The sequence below is a fragment of the Sylvia atricapilla genome, chromosome 4 (assembly GCF_009819655.1).
Source record: "Sylvia atricapilla isolate bSylAtr1 chromosome 4, bSylAtr1.pri, whole genome shotgun sequence".
Classification (NCBI taxonomy): Eukaryota; Metazoa; Chordata; class Aves; order Passeriformes; family Sylviidae; genus Sylvia; species Sylvia atricapilla.
Window position 1 is genome coordinate 5,834,992 of NC_089143.1, and position 21,752 is coordinate 5,856,743.

The window sequence follows — 21,752 nt, forward strand, 5'->3', positions numbered from 1 at the left end:
GCCTCTGCACATAAGCATATAAATTTCTTGCAGATAAGAAATACTGACATCCTTTTTGTGGATGCCTTAGCAGAAGTGAGGTTTGAAAAGGGTGTTTGACACTGAGAGAGTCCCCTAAGCCACGTAGGGGTGGACACTGCACACAGGGCGTGGGGAGGAGAACTGGAACAGAAGCACAGGAGACACTAACACAAGGACCTCAGGGCTGATGTCAATGTAGAACAGCATCAGGAAGGAGAACTGAGGGGAGCAGACAGAGAAACTCTGGACTTTGTGGCCATAACTTCCATTGCAAATCCTGCAGAGACCTCAGAATGGTCACTGGATGTCTTTCACCCCAAAGAAGGGTGAGGCTAATCCCTTACAGAAAACTTACCAAGCACTAACCCATCTCGAGGAAACTCCCATCTGGAGTCATAAGGCAGTTGCATTGGGTCGACATAAATGTACTCATGGCCATCAGGGCTGATAGACTCAATGACTCTCCATCGAATCTCATACCTTGGCTTCTGCAGAGCACATGGAATGCAAAACCAAGCATTAGTCCTGGACCTGACTTTAGAGCAGATCAAAACCCAGCAGGGCTCAGCACCTGAACTGAAATACTTTTCTACATACCTGTTTCCATATGATGACCAGGACAATCAGGGAAATTATCACAATCACTAACAGCACTAAGACAGCAGCAGCCACCGTTAGCTCTGATCTCAAGGCTGTGGAGTAAAAACATAGACCATATTTTTCTCATGAGCCATGACAAACATCACACACATAAGACAGCCACCTCCCCTATCACTGCAGTTCCTGTGCCTTGCAAAAGTGGAAGGAGCAGCTCCTGAGGCTGGTGACTGTAAAGTTTTTTCCAAGCCCAGAGCTGCTCTGCCATCTTGTTCCAAAACCAAATGCAGATTGTCTAGAACAATGTCACATAGCCAGTACTGATAAAACAGTAAAATGAATGATGGAACCACATAATAAGCAAAAAGCAGATGCAGCATAAAGACCTGTAAAATGCCTCATCCTCAGAAATACAGAGGTGGAAAAAAAATCCACTTTAATTTATTATCTACAGCAATGATATTTTTATCCATTAGGACTGAACTTGGGTGAGTTGGAGCAAACTCCAACTGGTGAAACTGGCTGTTGTAATTGCATAGTAGGACAAAGCAAACTCACTGGGAGCCACAAGCTTCAGCTCTCGAGTAACAGCACCAAGGTCATTCCTTGCCACACATCGCACAACCAGGGTTTCCTCTACCTTCTGGAAGGTCACCTGGCTTTCCACCATATTTTTCTCATCCAGGTGAGCTTCCATGTGTATATCAGACATGTTGTTAGTCAAAAGGGTCCATGAGGTGTCATTGCTGCACCTGCAGAGAAGAATAATGGGGGAAATGGGTGTTTGGTATAGGTATGGATAAATAAAGAGTGAACAGAACAAGAATTACACTTCCCTGAAAATTTCTTCTGACAACAACATGTTTAAGGACCAGAAGGGTCTTTAGATTTCACCTCTGAAAAATCTGCACCTTTCTTCCTTCAAAATAAAAATACTCCCTGAATGGAGCAACAGCTACTTCTCAGAATCCTTACTCAAGCCTGGACTGTGAAGTCCTTGGAGTAAGCTTACTGAACAGAAAACTTTTATGACAAAAAATTAATTGATCCATTGTTTCGTGTCCTATAGGATGTAAAAAGAAGGGCACTAACAACCTCTCTTGGAATATAAGCAACTCGCCTCTAAAAACAAATAAGAATTATCTGAAACTTACTGGCTCTTGATGAGGAAAACATGGTACAGTAACTAATTACATTAAGATCATTGAGAATGCAAGTCATATTTCAGGTAAGAAACCACCACTCCTCTTACTTTTTAATGTCCTTGCAAACCAGCCATTCCACATCGGGAAGTGGGGTCCCCTCTGCCAGGCATCTCACTGTCTGCCCACCTGCAGAGCCATGGTGATCATCCACGAGGGCTGAGATCAGAGCTGGAACTAGGAAGGAGTCAGGAGTTTGTTAAAATATTTGTCAGTGCCTACAAAAGAAAGCAACTTCAAATTTCAAAGCAGGACGGGTGTTGTTTGGCCAACACCTTAGCAAGAGCTACAGACAAAGACTCGACCAGGAGGTGCTTATGTCCTGTAGCACAGAGTGGATTCTAGGCTAGAGCAAGGAGGAGGAAGTGCTGCAGTTGTGCCACGTCTTCATGTCATGTTAAATGAGCTATCATCCTACTGTCAGCTGGAATAACTTAGCTGGGTGGATAAAGTTTCTTTCTGGCTCAAGGCCAGTGCAGAAGTGAAAGCCAGAATCAGGCTGGAAAAGCTCCAGAGACTAACACACACGCACTCCTCCGCTCGCCCTGGTGCATCCCTGCATATATCACATTCATATACTCATAAATCCATGGTCCAGGCAATGCAGTGTGCAAGTGGATCAAGCCTTTGCTGTGTGTGCCATGAGTTCTGGTGGGCAAAGCTTTGGGGCTCCTTACCTTGTATCAGCAAGGAGAAGGTGTATCTTTTAATCTCATCTTCGTTTTCGGCAACCAAAGTATAGTATCCACTGTCTTCCTCCTTGGCCCGTATCAATTTTAAAATACTCTGAAACCTGCAGAAATGCAAGTTTTTGTTTGCATTTTTAAAGCAGGCATAAAAAAATAATTTTAGTGCAACACGTAATCTGGGTGTGTTGCAATTATAACATAGTGACATTTAGCATTTCTAGCATGCCTTTAACTAAGCCATTACTCAAGTGGTAAATAACTATCACCATACAACTGAGAAAGAAGTAGCCTTTGTTACTTCCTGCAAGGATCTGACAAAGCCCTGATTTTACTGGAAACAGCCAGAAATTATTGGTGTGAAGACATGTTAAAGGGAGCAAAGAGGTTTTTTGCTCAGGAACCTTGAAGCAGTTGACCTTCTGAAGATAGTAAAGAAGTAAATTAGTAAAGAAGTAATTAGAAATAAAGAAGTAATTAGTAAAGAAGAAGTAAATTAGGCATTGCACTTTAAAATAGAAAACAAATAAACTATTTTTAAATGCCACTCAGGAAGAAGCAACAAACTGAGGTGAAAAGAGTGAGCAGGAGCAGTGCCCAGTTTTCTGGGGGAGGAACTCAATCAGCATGGCAAAGTAAAGGTCAGAAGGATTTTTACCTGGTTTCCTGGACCCTGTTGGAACTAGTAACAATCTCCGTAAGATTTTCAATCAGAGTCACATTATCCTTCAACCAGTACATTTTTGGTGCTGGGTAAGCCTGCACATCAACAACAAAGTTTTTGACTTCATGCAGGTTGACAGCTTCCAGAGGGCTAAACTGAGGCTCCAGGTGAACAAAGCCTTTGTCTGTAAATGAAAAAAGCCTTGTGTAAATGACACCATGCAACATTTTTCAAGAATGGTGTTTTCCTTTGTGGTAATAATTTTAGACACTAAAATCAGACTATACCATGAACTGTAATGACTACTTTCTTATTTTCCTTGACCTCCTTGGTTGCATGCCGAGCAGTACATTCATAATCCCCTGTGTCTTTCACTGATGCCTCAGGAATGGTCAAGGTGTAAACCAGCTTCTGCGATGGGACTTTGATATCATCAAGTTTTATCAGACCTTTTTCTTTCTGTAGTTTGGAGAAGGAAAAAAAAAAACAACCTTGCTTAAGTAACTGAGCTGAAAGCACATCACTGAGGATCTTTGATACCCCTGAAGTGAGAGCAAACATCTAAATCCTATATGGCAGAAGACTTGTTTACTCAGGCAAGGATGCCTTTTCCAGCCACAACAGAAAAGCTGTGCCTATAAAAATACAGCCTTTGGGGGGCAGGCACAGAAGGTTTAGACCTGGTATTTTGTTTACAAGAAATAAATGCCTATGAAAATTTGGGTAAGCAACTTGACAGAGCAATTAATTCTTTATGCACCACCTTTTCCTCACATGTAAAAGCTACTTGAGTCACCTTTGTTCAGTGTCCGTGAAGTAAGATCAGTTTTTATCACCTTCACCAGACAAAAAGTAACCAGTTAATAGATGCTATGTTCTGCCTCCCCTCAAAACAAGAATAATTTACTGACAAGGAGAAAACTCCTGAGAGTAAAGAGATGGTGAAAATGACAGACCATGTTATCATGAGGGGCTGGTAAAAAAATATGCTGAGGCTAGTTTTTAAAGGTGGCATATTGCAGACACTATACTGATGTGTAAGGTGAAAACAAAACAGAAGTTGCTCAAATAATTTTTCCTCTTGGGCTCTTAACTTACTTAAGCAAAAGGTGGGATTTGGAGTAAAAACTAGGTACACTTCAGTTACATCATTCCTTCAGCAACCAGACTTTTATATGGGATACTCTGAAATTGCCTGGGACCGGCCCTAGCCAAGTTTCTCTGAATAAAAGCCTTCACTGCAAAGGGATGTTAAAGCAGTTTGAAAAATTTCAGGTTTCTACAAAAATTTCAGGTTTTTCTTACTAGATGTTTCTCATCAGTAAATTCAGTAAGAATCATTTCAGTTTGCATCTCCACAACAAAGAACAAGTAATATAACAGATGATTCTTCATTGTCCTTTATTATCCTCAAGAACCAGGATTTAAGAGAGCTGTTTTAGAGGTTCAGACCTTCAGCAGCAGATAACCAACACAACTAGATCTTTCTATTTTCACAACATTTCTTTTTTGCAGCAACAGCACGAGACCTGAGAGACAGCATTCCTTCCTCAGCCAGACCTCACCTTCTTCTCATGCTTTTCTTAGTTACTAACAGCAAATTTACCTTTTGGGACTGACTTTCTCTTATGGTAACCTAAAATTAAAAGAACTTACTTCGTTTTCTCCTCTCAGCTGTCCTCATTCAGATAAGAGAAGAATATTTTACAACCCCACTTGCTTGCCTAATAGGTAACTACAAACATTGAGAAAAACAAAAAAAAAAGAGAGAGAGATAATTACCACTTTCCCAGGATAATTCCACTGTAAATTAACCACCTCGTTGTCAAAGACCACACAAGTTACTACGATGGTCTCGCCTGTTTTGTAGACAGTTTTAAGAGCTTCAATTTCAACAGGCAGCTGTGAAGTAGCTAAGAGAAAAGAGAGAGAGATATCTCATTTAGTTTTTAAAAGATTGCAATTTTCACAAGGTGCGGCTTCAGAGGAAGATTTCCATTTCACTTCCTCTACTGAGGAATCACCTTGAAAATTCAGTAAAAAGTACTGGTGATCTATACTAATATAAATAATTTTTATTTAAAGCGTGAACTGCACTGAGTTCAATCCCACAAAGAAATGATCCACAAATAAAAATTCAGTTAGAAGTTCCTTTCTCAAATCCCCCTGTAAAAAGGCATTTGGTATAAAAAGCAATTTCCTACTTTGCTCATCAGTGGCTGTCTTTGAGAATTCCTTGATGGTCAGGCAAAATCTTTTCAAAATAATTAAATCATTATGTTTTCCAGGCTACCCAGAGTTCTACAGTTCAAAGCCACTGGGAAACACCAGTCTTTTAAGTTCTGTTTCAGCCAATAGGATGAAAATACATAGACTACAAAACATTTTTCTTGCAATAATTTTGGAGAGAAGATAGTTAGGGACACATTATTCTCATCAAAATTTTAAGCAAACTTGCAACTAAGTAACTGGTAGTAATGCCAGACAAGCAAGGAACTCATGATTGGAGAAATATCTGCTATAATCCCATGATACTGGCGCTCTTACAATGTGAAGAAATAACACAATCTCTTTTCCTGGTTTGTTTTTTTTTTGTTTGTTTTTTTGGTTTTTTGGGTTTTTTTGTAATGAACAGGAATAAATACCTCTTATAATGTAGATGAGGAACTCATCAGACTTGAACTCCACGCCTTTCACCATTGTTTTGCACGTGTATGAGCCCGCAGGAAAATTCCCTATGAAGCCTTGTTTGGCATCATATAAAGCATACACAGACTTGTCTAAACTGTTAACTAAAGTCACTTGAGCTTCTGGGTCACTTGTCCGACACGGGATAACTGCAGGATCACCTTCTTCTACTAGGATGAACTGGTCTTCTGGTATGGAAGGAACAAAAGGCATGTCTGGGTCTGTAAAAAAACAAGAGGTGATCTTACAGTGTCTTGTTTGTAGCAAGTCCGTGTACAAGAATTCCATATCAATGACCACTTATAGGTCCTAAGTGAAACTCACACAGTTCATTCTCGTGTTTCAGATATTGCAGGTAAGGTTTGCTAGTTTCATGTGCTATGTCATTTTGGCTATTCAATGTGACATGTAATGAAATATTTCTCCTGAACATGAAACAGGAAAGGGCTTTGGTTCCTTTGTGACAATTCCCAATGCAAAATGAAAAAGACAAAAAGATCCTCCCCCGAAAATGTTGTGTTATTAATCACAACTCACACGATTTTAAGTTAGATGTTTTTCCCCGTCTTTATGAGTAGCTGTCTCCTAACCAATACATAAGCAGAAGAGAAAATTAAAATAAAATACAAAAATCCAAACACTTTCCAAGTAAAAAAAAAAAATAAAAGAAGGAAGTTTCATGCTGTTTATGTTGAACACCACTAAAGCCGCATTTCATCAAAAATAGTTCAAGGTACTTATCTTCATGTATTTCTTACATGTCCAACATTACATTTATGAGACATAGTTAATTATGGTCACAGCATGTGGTTTTCAAAATACAGTACTCAACTAGGAAAAAAAGCAAACAAGGACCTGGTAGTTTTAGTTCTTTTAAAGTCAACAAAATACATGCCAACTTTCCTACCCAACCAATCCAAAGTCTGAGTTTAAAACATAATTGCATAACATTATGCATAAAAAGCATAGCCCTGAAATCATCTCCATTTGGCCATTCAGAATAAACAAATAATCCCTGCTAGCCTGAAGCTTCTGTGCAAAGCTTTATAATAAAATTTAATAAATAGCCATCCAAATCCCTCCAACAATAGACTTTCTGCTGCACTGGCAGGCTCTTTGTAACAATATTCCAAACGCAGCACTCCGTCCCAAAAATGCTGCCAACTCCATGTATTCATTTCCCCACTGTAATGTAAAACAGAAACAAGATTCACCTAGTTTGGTTTTCTATGTACTCTTAGTGAAAATAGGATATTGTGTGAAGTCCCAACGTAATCCTCCCTGGCTAAAGTGGGCTGCTGCCACCCATTGCCCTCCTAATTCATTGCAGGAAAAACAATTGTAAAGACAAGGTTTATAGTGGAAACAGAGACATTCTCTATAATTTGGAGAAAAGGATATGTTTCTGCATTTATGACATCTTGATGGTTAGCAAGTGGAAAAAATTACAGGGTGTCTCTGCCCTGCAGATCTGGTAGGCTGATGTCTAGAGGCTTTCGAAAACCAAACCAAAAAGTCCTCTTGAAGAAATCTTCCATCTCTTGTCTTTGTATTCCTCCACTGGGTGAGTTGCAAACTGCTTAACATAAACAACGTCTTCTGGTAATTTGGTCAGAGCTACTTGGATATTGAGATGTATATGCCAAAGCTGGCAGCCTCTGCTGAAACATCTTGTTTCAAGAACGAGCACAAACACTTTACATTTGTTGTGGCAAATGGAGAGAAAGTCTTGGAAGTCTTCACTGTCCTTGAATCACACACTGTCAACAGCAAAAACATAATGCCACTGGAAAATAGCCTTTAAAACAAGTCCTGTTATTGCTTGCTGGCTTTTTGCCCTTCCAGAATCTTCCTTGCCATTGAAGACATCATCTCCTTCAGAACATGCTGCAGTTTTGCAGGAGGATTTGCAATCTCTTCTTCTCTCTTTTGTTTCCTATTCAAAGTATTTACTGCAAATCCAGTGGCTTGATCTCTTCTGGCCCTGCAGTTGTGACCCTCACCCCCTGAACCCTGCCAATGCCAAGGAAACATCCAGACAGGGCTTTACAAAAGCAGTCAGTCGTGGCTCAGCCTTTGGTGCCTATCTCAGCTATGACAATAAAGATTTTCATCCCATAGAGATTGTGGAAAGCCTTTAAGCAGATTTCCAGTCAGAGCAAGGGGGTGAGAGGGCAAAGCTGGAAATAGGCACTTCCAAAAAGAAGGGATGCCATTTCTTCTGAGTCCAACAGTTTTCCACCACTAAAAAGAAATGCAACACAGAGCCTGGGAAAGGCTGTGTTTGCCTTGAAAATTACAGGGCACTCCACAGTAGCCCCCATGTGTTTAACCTTGCATCAGACTGGCCATCAAGAACACTTCTTTCCCCTCCTTCTGACAGCTACCTCGAAGACATCTCCATTGCTTTATGCTTCCCAGTGCACACATGAACTTTTTCCAGTTCCTAGTTCAAGACTAATTCAGGTTGAGAACAAGAAATGGCCTTCCTCATCTTGGCAGCAGCATTAGTATCATACATGGCACTGGTTCAGTCAGTACACATCCCAAAATATTCACCTGAGTGCCCCCTGAAAAGACTGACATTTCTGTTAACCACCACCAGGGAGCCAGGCAAACCTGAAGGCTGCACAAACTCCTACAGATGAGCTGACCTGGCCACCGAAGTCTCCTCTCCAGCCCCTGGTGGTCAGAAGACCTCAACTCCAAAATTCTGAGTCCATCTCTTCATCTGAGTTCGACTCTTCTTGAGAACTAAAACTCTTATCAAAAAGTGAAAACCAACGGAAAGAAAGAAGAATATATCCACAGATTCCCAGGGGCTGGTCTTGATTTACACATGAGGAAATGGCCCTGGAGCTATTTCTCTTCCTCTGACAGCAAATTGCTACCAGCAATTCACCTCTTTTGAACATCTATGGTTCGCCTCTTCCCTCCAAACCTCCAGGTACAGCTGTGGCATCCTCCACTTACCAGGCACATAGATGTAGATGTCCTTCCCTTCCACATCCCCATCCTCCACTTGTGTGTGGTTATAGTAGCACACATACAAGCCTGTATGAGCAGCTGAGGCGTTTCCTACTTCGAGCACCGTCACGAAGAAGCCACTGTTGTTTTCCTCGTGTCTGATGTCTATCCTGTGGTTTCCCTCGGTCACTGGGTACTGCCAGCTCACTTCGCTGTCTCCAGAGCATTTGAGTGTGAAATTGGAATTCAGCTGTACCACCATCTCATTCCTATTGGGAACAATAGTTGGCAGAGGAAGCTGGCAAAATGTTAGGAATGGTCCTGCAAAAAGACACAAATAAATAGCATGTGAATACACAAAACGGCCTCAGCACAGCCACGTGAAAGGAAGCAGAGAGGATCCAGAGCAGATTTTTTTCTGGCTATATCAGACCTGCTGATGTCCCAGGAAATTTGCCCTTGTTAAAAGCCGAAGCTTTGCCCAAGGGATAGCAAATGACTTTCCTTTGAAATGTTAAGTGTTTGCTTGCTGACTTCTGTTTGTGAAATCAAGAGGTGAAAGACAGAGGTGAAGTTAGAGATAGCTCCCACTCCACATCACAGCTTTCCAGCCCCGAAGGTGTACACAGCTCTACTGCAGACCAGTGAATTCCACACCCTGGCTGCCCTGGGTCACAGGCAACCTGCACCTTCTTACAGTCATGGTCAGGAAATCAGCAGTCCTGTCAGCCTTCAAGTAAGCTGAAATTTGGAAACTACTTCCCAAGACTAAAACCTGCATTTTACTTCTGACTTCAGTTTCTGCAAAGGGCCAGAGCAGGAGCTTGTACATCAAGCTAGCCAAAATGTACAGAAGGCTTGTAGCCAAATAAAACTGCACTTCACTGAACTAGATGTTGTAGATGGCATTGGTTTCCACATGCAATCTCCAGTTACAGGCTCAGATTTGCAAGTCTGGGTAATTTGCAGGTGGGTTGGTGCAGGTCCAGCCCTCAGAAGTAAAATTAGAGGATCCAAACCCTACAAAATGGGGAACACACCAAGGAAATATGTTGGTGGTTTCAGTCTACCAAATGACTTGTACAATAAACAAGCACCTAGGCTCACTGAGTGAAACTGGCACACTGCAATAAACCGGCACCAGGAATCCAGGGTGTCTTTGAAATCTTTTTTCCACTCCTGCCCAAGAGGTACACACACAAGTCGGGTGGGACAGCTGGAGGTGGGCAGGCTCATTCTCCCTGCACACACAACTCGGGTGGGAAGTTATAGCAGCACAGGAGAGCCAAAGTGGCCGATATGAAGTACTGCCTTCTCAGTAGGTCTTGTCACAGCCTATCGGAGGGAGAAGCATAAAAACCAGGTCTGTGACCAGCTGGCAACCATGTGGCATTTGTTATTGTGGGCGGAATGAAAGCAAGTTTAAATGCAGGTCTGTGAAGAATTAAGGGTGGAGAAGCGTAGAGGATTGAGGAACATTACCTGTGAGAAAACATCCCAGGAGTAGGAATATCCATGGGGAAGTACCCATAGCTACCAACAACTGAAACAGAAAGGAGAAAGCAAGTGAGACACAGTTAATGGACTGGCAACTGCATAAGACTTAGGAGGAGCCCTCTTCTGCAGCACCCGAGTGCAGCTTGGCACTGCCACAAAGAGGAATGGCCCAGGGACGCCAATTCACAGCCACAGCAGAGTTTGAGACTCATGCCACTTACTGCCACAAGGTGCCTGTGGCCACAGACTGATCACAGGCAGATGAGACACACCCTGACCCCTTCTTTCACTGGCAGTGTAAGGAGCCAAGTCCTGGTGTAAAGAACCAAGTCCTGGTGCGAGGAACCAAGTCCCGGTGCCTCCCCTTTCCGACAGCCTGCAGAGCTCTGTTCCCCACTGCAGCCCCGGGGGCAGAGCCCACAGAAACACCCCTGCACAGAGGCAGCACCCTCACCAGCATCAGTGAAGATGCAACATCTTCCTTTCAGCTTCCTTTCATGAAAGCAAGCAGCTTTCATGGGAGAAAAAGTACATTTTAAAGCTACTCTTATTATGAACAGTACGACCCTGAGTGATATTTTTGTTTTGCCATGGTACATATGTGTATATATAGCTTACAGAATACAATGTAATACAATGGTGCTTGTTGCTTATTTAGCAAGAATTCCCTTGATTGAGAGACACGCTATTTAAAACACATGCTGAAATTTTCTAATGAAATAAATCCATGACAGACTGCAGGCCAGCAGTGCCATTCATAGAGCATCTATCCTCCCCAAGAGTGCAGAGAGTCGTAGATCACATGCAATTATTTCAGCTTTCAAACCTATAATCCTAAAGCATCTCTCTTATAGAGGCAACAATAGCAATCACCATCTATGTAATTTTTGTGCCATGTAATGACATTTCTACATGAAACCCTCAAGCAGCATGCTAGGTCATTTTGAAAGGAGAAGATCCTACAATCCCTACTCCCCTTCCAACCAGAAGATATTTTCTTGGTGACTTCTAATAGCAACTGGATTTGGCCTAAATCCAGTATATATTAAAAAAACACTGCACAGAAGAGCCCCTAATTTGAAACACTGACCAAGGAGTAAAATAAAGAACGATGTGCCAAGACAGGGACTACTTTTCAAAGGTTCTGGAGAGCTTCTCTTCATCCTCTGGTATTCAATTCCTGATGCTGAGATATGAAAGCACGTACGTGCGTCTAGTTATTACAACTGTACCAGTGCCATATGGGAGCTAAATGCTTACAGCATGCCAAGGAGTGTTTCTGATCCAGTCCTGCTTTCCTCCTGCAATGGGTGGAGCAGAAAGCACCCCTCTGCAGAGTGAAAGAATTTTATACTCAGACATGAAGGTCTCAGAAGCAGGATTAGAAGACTGCCTGCCTCAAAAACGTGTACAAATGCCTTCAGAAATTCATCTAACAATGTTCCAGCAGAGACAAGGCATCTTGTCTGATTCTTCAATTAGCAATCATTGCCATGTGTTTATGTATCTGTCTCCCATCAATAAAAGGTTCTTGGATATCAAATAGTTCCCTCAGTTTCAGCCTCCTTACTCATTTTTATCACATTTATATGCTGCATTTTTAATCGAATAAATTAACCCTCTGTAACTCTTTTAAGATTTACTGTGGTCTGCCTTATTGATCTGACTCCTAATATCCCAAGATCCACAAGCCAATGCTACCCCACTTTTGGCAAGTTCCCTCCTTTTTCTGACTGAAAAGGCAACTCTCTCCCCATCTTGTGTTGTGTTGCCAGACTATTCAGTGCAAGTGATGCAGCACAGAAGGAGGAAAAAAATCAAAGCTAGCTCATCTCTTGCACACCAGAAGCTCTGCTGAAGTGGACTTATTGCAGAGCAGTGTGTGCAAGTGAGGATTGAAGCCCAATGATGTAAATAGAGGTGATGGCATTTCCAAAGTGCTACTTTGAACTTGCTGTCTTGGTTGGGCTGACACCGAAATCAATGAGTGTCTCAATGTAGCATCGCAGTTTCAAAACACAAGGACCTAACTAAATTTGCTTTCTCCATCTGGCTCGTCTTTCACAACCCAGAGCTTTGATCTTTCCTCAATGACCCGTTAATCTCATCAAGACCCAGAGCAACATTTCTTCACTGTGAAAGACAGAATAATGCACGAAGGATTCATCATCACTCGTATTCAAAACCCGAATTCAAAACCTGAATTCAGTTACACCACACATCTGACTTAAGAATGCTAGTGCCATCACCTCATACCCTCACACATCACACCCGACTCGATTTAACACAGGCACCATTTCACACTTATGGGCAAGAGAGTTTACTCATTCCCACACCACCAAACAGTACACCTATCCTGGTTTTCCTTATTTACACTTTGTATGCACCTTTTAACTCCTTTGCCTTCCTTATGGCAGACCTGTTGTCTTTGTCCCCAGCAACTTATGGATAAACACATGAGATTCAGTTCCTAACTCTGGTCTATCAATCCATAATTTGGTGTAGCCTTGCTGAAGCCAGTAGATTTATGCAAGTTGAAACTCAACATTAGCATGACACATGCAATGTGAGTTTGAGCAAACTTTCATTTGTTGCATACTTAGGACATTGCTAGCTAAAACAGAAACATAGGTGTGTATAGTAAAAGCTAAGTAATGCTCTGGAGGATTTGCCAAACTTTTTGCAGGGGTTTGCCCCGGGATGAACAAGTCATTGAATTTACATAGATTTTGAAAGGTTCTGACTGAAATGCTGGTATCTCTCTTGTGCACTTCAGTGGTTAAAAAAAAAAAAAAAAAAAATCAGAAAACTAATTCTGAAGAACGTCAGGAGTCAATTTTCCAAACACTAACTGCCAAGCACTGGCTTCCTATAAAGAAAAGTTTCATTGACTGTGCCGCAAAAGACAAGATAAAATCCGTGTTCAGAGAGTCAATGGAAATACATGTGTAGAAAATTATGATACTCCTAGGTGAGTCCTCTACACGACCTAAAGAGAAAGAGCAGAGGGGAACCAAGAAGAGCCACGGGTATATGTTATTTCATATCTTTTATGTATAATAATTTTATATATAGATATAATGTTATGTTATATATATCCCCACACTGCTGGGGATCAACTGAAGACCTCTTTCAAGTTAGAAAACCAGCCCATCTCCCTCGGAACACGGGAGACAGCTGGGCTGATTTCCATCCCTTTCCCAGTCACTGCAGCTCGTCCCCGCGGCCACAGGATGGCAATGTGGCTCCGCATCACCCAGACACATTCCTCGTCCTGCAAAAGGCAGCGCTGCTCTCCAAAGGAGCAGCCGAAACTGGGTCTCCCGGACCAACTCAAAATTCAAAATTCCTACGTTTTTGATTTTACGTGATTAACAAAATAAAACAAAACAAAAACTCCAAGCAAACAAATAAAAAAAAACCCCACCAACCAAAAGCACTCCAAAACCTCAAACAAACAAAAAAGCAACAACAACAACGACCAAAAAAAACCACCCCAACAACAACACACCAACCCTGGTCCCATTTTCTCTGTATTTACATAAGAGATAGGACAGTATTTGGATTGTAAATCTTGGCACGTAATGATATGATTATCCTTGTTATGAGAGGACTGGGTAATTTCAGTCGTGATTTTGTCAGACTGGCAGTCTGTCCTTCTGGGAAAGCTGATCTCTTCCAGGAAGAGCTAAGGCCAGCCCAAGAAAAGACCTTTCTTTCTTGTGGTATATGTCACCAGCCGAATGTAAATGTTCAGACAGGAGCTCCTGAAGCATTTCTTGGTGCTCAGTTCCTGAACTGCAAACTCAACTCTCCACAAGAGCAGTGCTGCTCTGCAACACTAACGTGTGGGTCTGATGGTTTTACTGGGGAAAGGTTCAAAGCTCTTCAACGAAAAAGACTGGCATAAACGTTCTCCCCAAATGAGACGTGTTCCATGTCCCTTCATAAATATACAGCATAGCCTGTACATAGAAAAACTATGCATCCAAGAAAGCCCAAGGAATAGCCATGCATCAAGGATAGCCCAGTGCTGGGCTCCTGTTGAGGATTTTGGGCTCTGCAGGACACACAGTGAGGCTGCCTCCCAACCAGCCTTCTAGCCAGCCCCAATTTTTCAGCCTAACCCTCCAGGACAGAGTCCCTCTGTGACTCTAGTCTAGGAGCTAAAGGTGGTGGGGGAATTGCAAAGCCTAAATTTTCCCACTTGATCCAAAGACGGTTGTCCAGATTGTCCCAGAAAACAGGGGGGAGAAGCAAACAAACAAACAGCTGGTGCTTCCAAGTAATAAATCTTCTTTAGGTTCTCAGAATCAAATCAAAGAACACCTCAGATCCCAACTCAAGTGCTGAAAAGCACTGTGGGGAAAAAAATATCCATCTCTGTTGACCACAGGAACTAGGAAGCCTAGCTATTGCAAACTTTTCCCTTGGGTGCCCGTGCAAAGCTGTATAGGCTTGAAAGGGATGAGTCAAGCAGGAGAACAAGGCAAGAGGGAGAGAAAGGATCGCTTGCTTTCTTGTTTGGTTTTCAATTAACAGCAATTCTCGCCACCATCAGGAAAAATCTCCTCTCAGAAGCAATTCCTTTGTCTTTAAGTCTTCAAAAGAAAAAAAAAAGGAAACATCTTCTATCAAAAATTTTAGAGTTCACGTGAAAAAGTAGGTACCATTGTAGTCGTAATGAAATAAAGAAGGAAGCAAGGCAAGGATTATATAAAGTTATACATTTCAGCCTCCTTTTTAGACCAACTGGAATAGCTGGAAATAATCTGCGAGGTCTTGGCTACACAAGACTTTCTGTCTATATATACACTTTACTTCAATCCTAGCCCAATGCTGTAGTACAGAAGAGAGGTATTTTATTAAAATATTTATTACTTCCTGCTTTCTTGAAACTTAATACCTTGATATTACCCTCAGAGGCACATGAAGATTTCCCATACACACCAACAAACTAGTTACAGCAAAGGTGGCCCCAGTACCCGATGGCAGCTGGACTGGCATCCCTCCTGCCCCTCAGTGCCTGGAGAGGAGCACCAGAACAAGGGCTCATTTCAAAGCAGCAGGAGAGTGCCTGCAGGCTGAGAGAGCCGGTTTGCTTGTGGGCTTCTAAATCCCAGTGTTTCGTGAGGTCTCATTTTTCTGCAAACTTTTTTTTTTTCCCCCAAGCTTTGAGGTTGGCTAAACCGCTGTTTAGCTGAGGGCCGTTCTAAAATACTCATTGTTAACTACAAGCTAAACCCGGAGTCCCTCGCTGGGCGATCTTTACACAGCGTTTCTACACACAGAGTTAAAAGTCGGATCTCCACAGCTCAGATTTTGACGAGACGATGACAGAGGCATCTTTGATGCCCGTCTCCTTGCTTTGATCCTGCGTCTTGTCCCATCTAAGGACACAGAGCTTAGTCAGCCGAGCTGAGACTCCAGCTGGGCTCTACATCGGCCCTGGGAGATGCCGAGAGCATAACAATCCATCCCGCTTCCCCCGGTGCGTCCCGTCGGGGAGACAGCGGCCGCCTGCAGCCAGTCGGGACCGGGGTGTGGACGGTGGTGGGGAGTCCCGTTCGTTCACACTCTCCAGCCGCCAGCAGGCGCCGGACAGAGGCCGCCGGCCCGCGGGGAGCCCGGGCGGCAGCCCCCGGGGGACGGGACAGCGGCTGCCCCTCGGCGCAGCCCGACGGCTGGAGCCGCTGCAGATCAAAGGCTGCCCGGGCCACCGAGCAAACCTAGCAGAGATGGCAGCTCCCAGCCACTTCACTGCTTTTCTGGGAAACAATAGGAAAGCTTTTGCCAAGCTGGAGGGACGAGGTTGGTTTTTTTGTTTTTTTTTTTTTTCTTAATGCGAGGTAGCCGGGGATGAAAAAAAAAAAAAAAAAAAAAAAAAAAAAAAAAAAAAAAAAAGCGGGGTAGGAGAGACGGAGAGGAGCAAAGCAGACATGTTCCTTCTTCTCCAGCCCTGTCGGTCGGGCGAAGCACGAAGCGGCAGGGCGCGGGGGTCCCGGCGGGGGACAGAGGCTGCGCCCCGCCCGGAGCTGTGGGGCCGAGGGGAGCGATGTGCCCGCAGCCCCGGGAACGGGTCCGTGGGTTCCCACATGGACCGAAGCGATGCGCTGCCCTCTCCGGGCGTGCAGACTTAGGCCCCGAAGGAGCGCTAGGGAGCTCGAACATTGGCGCCGAAAATACCGTCGAGGGGCGCTGGAAACGTGCCCTCGGCGCTGGTGGGGGCCAGGGCATCGATCCCGCCTCTGCTCCGCACCCGACGGGATGTGTACGAGCCCCGGAGGCTGGCTGCTGTGCCCTGGGACTGCTGCTGCCTCGCTAGGTCTGTCGCTGCTGGCTCCAGAAAAAGCTGTCCAAGTCCTGTTCTCTGGAACGGTTCCTGAGCTGCGGGATCCGCGTCCAAAAATGTTGAGCAATGCCGCGGACAGCCAAAAAGCCATTTCCTACTTGCTCCTAGGACTTTTCCAGGGGACTCCAGCCTGGCAGAGGCTGGCAAGTTTGCAAATCCGCGCTTGACAAAATCCAAAACGTTGCCGCGAAGACTCTGCCCTTCCCGGAGTAGGAAGCGGTGGGGTCCAGCAGTCCGGCGGGGCACACGGCAAGGCTGGCATTCCCGTTGAGAGAGGGGCTGCAGGCTGGAAAGGCTCCAGGTACCAACCCTGCCTAAATTCTGCATCTTCCCTTTCACCGACAAATTAAAAAAAAAAAAAAAAAAAGAAACAAAAAAAAAAGGAAAAAAAAAAAAAAAGACGGGGCGCACGGGGATGGAGATCGGGTCACCTTTCGGGGGTTGTGTGCGCGCCTCCGCTCGGGATATCGGGGCATTTTAGGCTACGGGGTCAGGGGGAGCGAGGTGAGAAAGGGGATCTAAAGGAGGGAAGGTGGTGAAAAACAAAGGGTGGGGGAAGGGACGGGACAGCAGCGGGGTGAAGGAAACGATGGATGCGAGAAAAGAGGGAACCTCTTACTTGGTCGGTGCGCGTCCCCGCTTTCCCCCCTGGGGCGGGCACCGGCGCTGCCCGCGGAGCCCCGGCGGGTCGCTCCCGCCCCCGCGGCAGGAATGCGGCGCGGTGGCCCCGCGGTCCCAATGTGTTTGTCATTAGCGCTGCCCGCGCTGCTCGCCGCCGCACCCCGACGGCCGGCTCAGCGCAGCGCGGCTCCCCCACTCCCCTCCGCCTGCGCCCCGCGGGAAGAAGAAGCCCTCCGCTCGGCTCAGAGCATCGGGGGAAAAGAAAAAGAAAAAAAATTAAAAAAATAAAAAAAAAAAAAAAAAAAGGAAAAAAAAAAGAAAAAACCACAACCGAGCAGAAGAAAACTCCCAACAAATAAATAAATAAAGAAAGAAAAAACTAATAAAATAAACGAGGAAAAAAAAAAGCACCGCGGGAGAAAAGATGTAAAAAAAAAAAGAAAAAGGTGAGGAAAATGCCCCGCACCTCTTACCTTGTCGCTTACAACCCGCAGCCCCAATCCTGCAGATTGTAAAACATCCAAAATATGTCCACGTCTTTTGTGACTTTCCCTGCTCAGCCGAGCTCTTTCCCTCCCGCTCGCCCTCCCTCCCGATCCGACTGTAATGGTCTCACAAACCGCGTCCCGTAATTGATTCAATGTTATAGACCATCCTTCCAAAACTAATCATTTGCTTTAAGTAAATAGCTGTCAGGAAATGAAGCCCCCCTCAGGTCCCTTCAGAATAAGAGCCCTCTGGCTCTCCCGGCGCCCCCAGCCCCGCGGCCGGAGGCGGGCGCGCCGGCGGGAGGCTCTTACGCAGGCGGGGCGGCCAGCCTCTGCCTCCAGATTTCAGCAGCCTCGCAGGGGAGGGGGAGGCTGGCCATATGGCAGGGGCGAGGGGGAGGAAAGGGGGAAGCGGGGAGTTTTGCTCTGCAGGGGGAGAAAATAAAATTTAAACAAAAAAAAAAAAAAAAAAAGAAAGAAAAAAGACCCAAAAAAAAAAAAACTTTCGTGAAAACTCAGAGTGCTCCCAAATTTCATGAATGAGCCTTCCTTCCTCAGACCCTCCAGGACCGTGGGTCGGGCGCCCGGCTCGATGTCCACGCTTACAGAGTGAGTTTATGGATGGGGAGTTTGATTTGGAAACGAATTCGCGGCTTCCTCGTGTCCTTTGTACACCGCTGAGCTCGGGTTTGGGCTAGAGAGCTGGATGGACGGCCGCGAGCCAGCCAGGACCGGGAGGCGCAGAGAGACAGGGAGAGAGACGAATCCCTAACTTTTATGAATGAAAGACACAACGAAAGGTAACCTTCGCCAGGAGCCAGCCCCCCCAAAGCCCGCAGCTCCGACGGGACCAAGAACACTCTTCCCTTCGTCTCTGCCTTCTCTTTGCCCAGCGCAAACCGAGCCCAGTAATAACCAAAGCAGGGACGCGGCGAGGGCCGGAGGTGCCGGCGGAGGCGCGGGCAGCGCACGTCCGAGCGCGCTCCAGACGGAGCTTTGATCCCCGCCGGGAACCAGCGCTAGCTATCTCCGCTCTGTTGGCCCTCGCTATCACTGGCGATAAGGGATGGCCGAGGGAGCTGCCGAGGAGCTGCCCTGGCCGCCCTTTTGCTGCAGGCTTCGTGCGGAGCGAGGCGAGCGCGGCCGGCGGGGCGCGGCGATGCGGCGGCCGCGGGAGAGGGGGCAGTGCAGCCCCAGGAACGGAGCGGGTCCCTTCTGGGGAGAGGGCACCGGCCCCACAGCTGCGTGCCGCCACTTCTCCCGTTTTCTGCCCTCCCCCGTCCAGCACCGCCGCCGCCCGCACCTCTTTCTCCCATTTAATATTAAACAAAAGTTTGTTCTCGAAGTCAAGAGCCAGGACCCAGTGGTTTTTTCCTCTTTCCTAAGCGAGGGAGAGTTAAGCCTCTGACTCGATGATGCCCCGAAGAGAACAGAGGCAGAAACGAGAGCCAATTCCAAGGATGCGCGCTCGGGCTGAGGTACCCCTGCCCGGGCTCTCGGGGTTCCCGGCGGCGCTCCCGGCCCCTTGCACGCCCTCCACTAGTGCATCCTCGGCTCGGGTGAGTGCACAACCCCGCTATTGCTTCCACATGTTCCTCCAGGAAATCATCGGAGTCAGATCCATGAGCAGCCCCTGGTCGGAATGCTAACAGGATACCGTAATGCTTGTGAATAAACAACAGGCTCCCAGTGAGTCAAAAAAGCACGGGGAGAGAGGGGGAAAAAAAAAGCCAAACCAACCAAACAAACAACACAGGAGAAAAAAAAAAAAAAAAAAAACCCACACCGCACTCTGGAACTCTCCATCTGAGAGGGCGATGCTCACCCAGCATCCTGAACCCCTCAATTTGTGGAGGAAAAAGCTTTATCGTGACTTGGATTAGAGCTGCGGGCTCTCGCAAATTTAAGCCCTCGAAGAAGAGCGTCAACTGCCTGTGCGCCGGGGCGATGCCGCAGGGCTCAGGCCGCGATGTACGGGCGTGAAAGTATCTGCTTTAAGGTGCGGGGTGATCCCTGGCCAAGTACCATCAGGATGGGATGTAAAGTTCCTCTTTCGGAAAGAAAGGAGCAAAAGGAAAAGGGAGGAGGCGCCTTCTGGTTGCAATTACCTGCCTCATTTGAATAATGCCTTTGTCATGATCATTATCGAGAGGTCGTTAACGGCTCCCACGTGGGAATCTCACAAGACCCAGCGAAAAATAAAAATTGCAGACTGGGGGACTAGCGAGGCTGGCCCTTGGGGCGGGGGCCCGACGGCTCTGTGGAGACAGGGACGGAGGTGTCCCGTCGCGCAGGGACCCTTCTGGGGAGCGGCGCCACTTTCCCCGACGTAACTTTCCCTTGCCCGTCCCCACGGCCGCGGCCCGAGGAGCAGCGAGACGACGGCAGCTGGGTTCTGCCCCGGTCCTCGGGCCGAGCCCTCCCCGCAGTGCCGGCGGTGCCTATGGATCGGCCCCGCGCAGAGGAGGTGGTAGTTAAAATAAACCCTCCGAGACGGCTGCTGAGCTCTGCCTCCCGCCCCGTGTGGTGCAGGGGGGTCCCGTCCAGGGAGGCGGAGGGGACGTGGGGTTAGCGAGAGGACAGGCTGGGGGCGGGGGGATTTTTTTACCTCTCCTCTCGCCTGTCCTCCCGCCTTCCCCTCCCCTGAAGGGCTGGAACATAAAGCATCCCGTTAGCGTGTGTTTATGTGGTAACAGATGGAAGCTGCACGTCTCAAACAAAGTGCGGCGCCCAGGCTAGAGCCGCTGTCGCCTGTTTATGCTCCCAACCTGCCCCCGGGGTGGCTGGGGGTGTGTGTCCCCCTCCCCGGGTCCGCGGCGCCGGCAGAGTCCGGGCAGCGGGAGCACCGACGGCTCGGCTCATTGCGGGGCGGTTCTCTCCGCTCTCAGACGCTTCCAGAGGGGCTGGGAGCCTTCGAGGCCCCTTTGCCTCCTCCCCCGCTCAGCATCCCCCTCTCTGGGGAAATCACAATTTGTTTCAAGTAATAAATCCGTTCCTGCGGCTCTCTCCCAAGGGTGAGCCGGGGAGCGGTGATAAGCCTACTGAACAACCTAAAAGGTGGCTTGTGTGGCCAGCGGCGGGACTGGGCAGGCCAGAGGGGCTCCCCCGGCCCGGGCTCCGCGGGAACTCCCGCTGAGGGGCCGCAGCCTTTGGGCTGGATGGGAAGGCATGGCTGGGTTTAATTATCGCGACCCACGTTCAGCGATGCACGGAGCAGTGGTCACCCTTTTTACCTTTGAGAGCTGGGACCCCTGCGTGAAGAGCGGCTACAGCCGCAGAGATCCCTCAAAGCCCTGGGAGAGGGAGAAAGCAGAGCGGCCTCACGTCTGTGTTCACCTCTATGGCCTGGGGAGGAGAGCACAGCGGTGAGGGCTGCCTCAGCTGGCAAGGAGAGCTGAGCAGGGGAAATGTGTTGTGGCGGCGGGAGGGTCATGTGTACATTTACAGTCCTACCAGGTTTTTAGATTTTTATTTCTTTCAATCTTTCCACTAGTACAGATTCCTTCGTTTTGTTTGTTCGACAGAATGTGGCTCTGAACAGTAAGGATCCCGTGTAAGGCAGTAGGCAGCCAGACAAAAGAATTTAACTTTGCTCCGCCTGTCCTCCCTAACTTTTTTTTTTTATTTTTTAAAAATTTTTATTATTATTCCCCACATGGCTGAGGTAGTTCCCCGTCCCCGTCGCTTTCCCACCGAGGCCGCTGCTGCCACGAAGTCGAGCTGTTTTGCTTTCATTGTTGCGTTTGGCTCTTGACATTCAAAGATGCCAAAACAGCCGTGAAAGCAAGCCTGATTCTTTGAAAAACAGACTTTGTTTTTCCTTTTGCTCCCGCCTTGACTTTTTTTTTTTTTTTTTTTTTTTTTTTTTTTGACTGCGACAGAATAAACAGCCCGCTCTCGTCCAGAAGCTGAACTCAGTTTTGGGGGCAGGCAAAGCGAGGGGAAAAGGGGATGTCACCCGCCTGGCGC

The 21,752-nt window shown here is 46.5% G+C and overlaps 1 protein-coding gene across 1 annotated transcript in view; it reads right to left on the reverse strand.

Annotated features, from left to right (window-relative positions):
• The window catches only part of PDGFRA (platelet derived growth factor receptor alpha), a 32,101-nt gene extending 14,050 nt beyond the window's left edge, over window positions 1-18,051 (reverse strand). Inside the window, exons 1-12 of the mRNA XM_066316989.1 lie at window positions 17,769-18,051; window positions 10,308-10,368; window positions 8,832-9,146; window positions 5,816-6,079; window positions 4,953-5,083; window positions 3,458-3,629; window positions 3,165-3,354; window positions 2,498-2,613; window positions 1,871-1,997; window positions 1,177-1,370; window positions 619-713; window positions 377-509 (exon numbers count right to left, since the gene is read on the reverse strand). Of these exons, the coding sequence (XP_066173086.1) occupies window positions 377-509; window positions 619-713; window positions 1,177-1,370; window positions 1,871-1,997; window positions 2,498-2,613; window positions 3,165-3,354; window positions 3,458-3,629; window positions 4,953-5,083; window positions 5,816-6,079; window positions 8,832-9,146; window positions 10,308-10,356 (1,786 nt within the window). The 5' untranslated portion in view covers window positions 10,357-10,368; window positions 17,769-18,051. The remainder of the gene's footprint in view (window positions 1-376; window positions 510-618; window positions 714-1,176; window positions 1,371-1,870; window positions 1,998-2,497; window positions 2,614-3,164; window positions 3,355-3,457; window positions 3,630-4,952; window positions 5,084-5,815; window positions 6,080-8,831; window positions 9,147-10,307; window positions 10,369-17,768) is intronic.
• Between the last annotated feature and the right edge of the window lie 3,701 nt (window positions 18,052-21,752).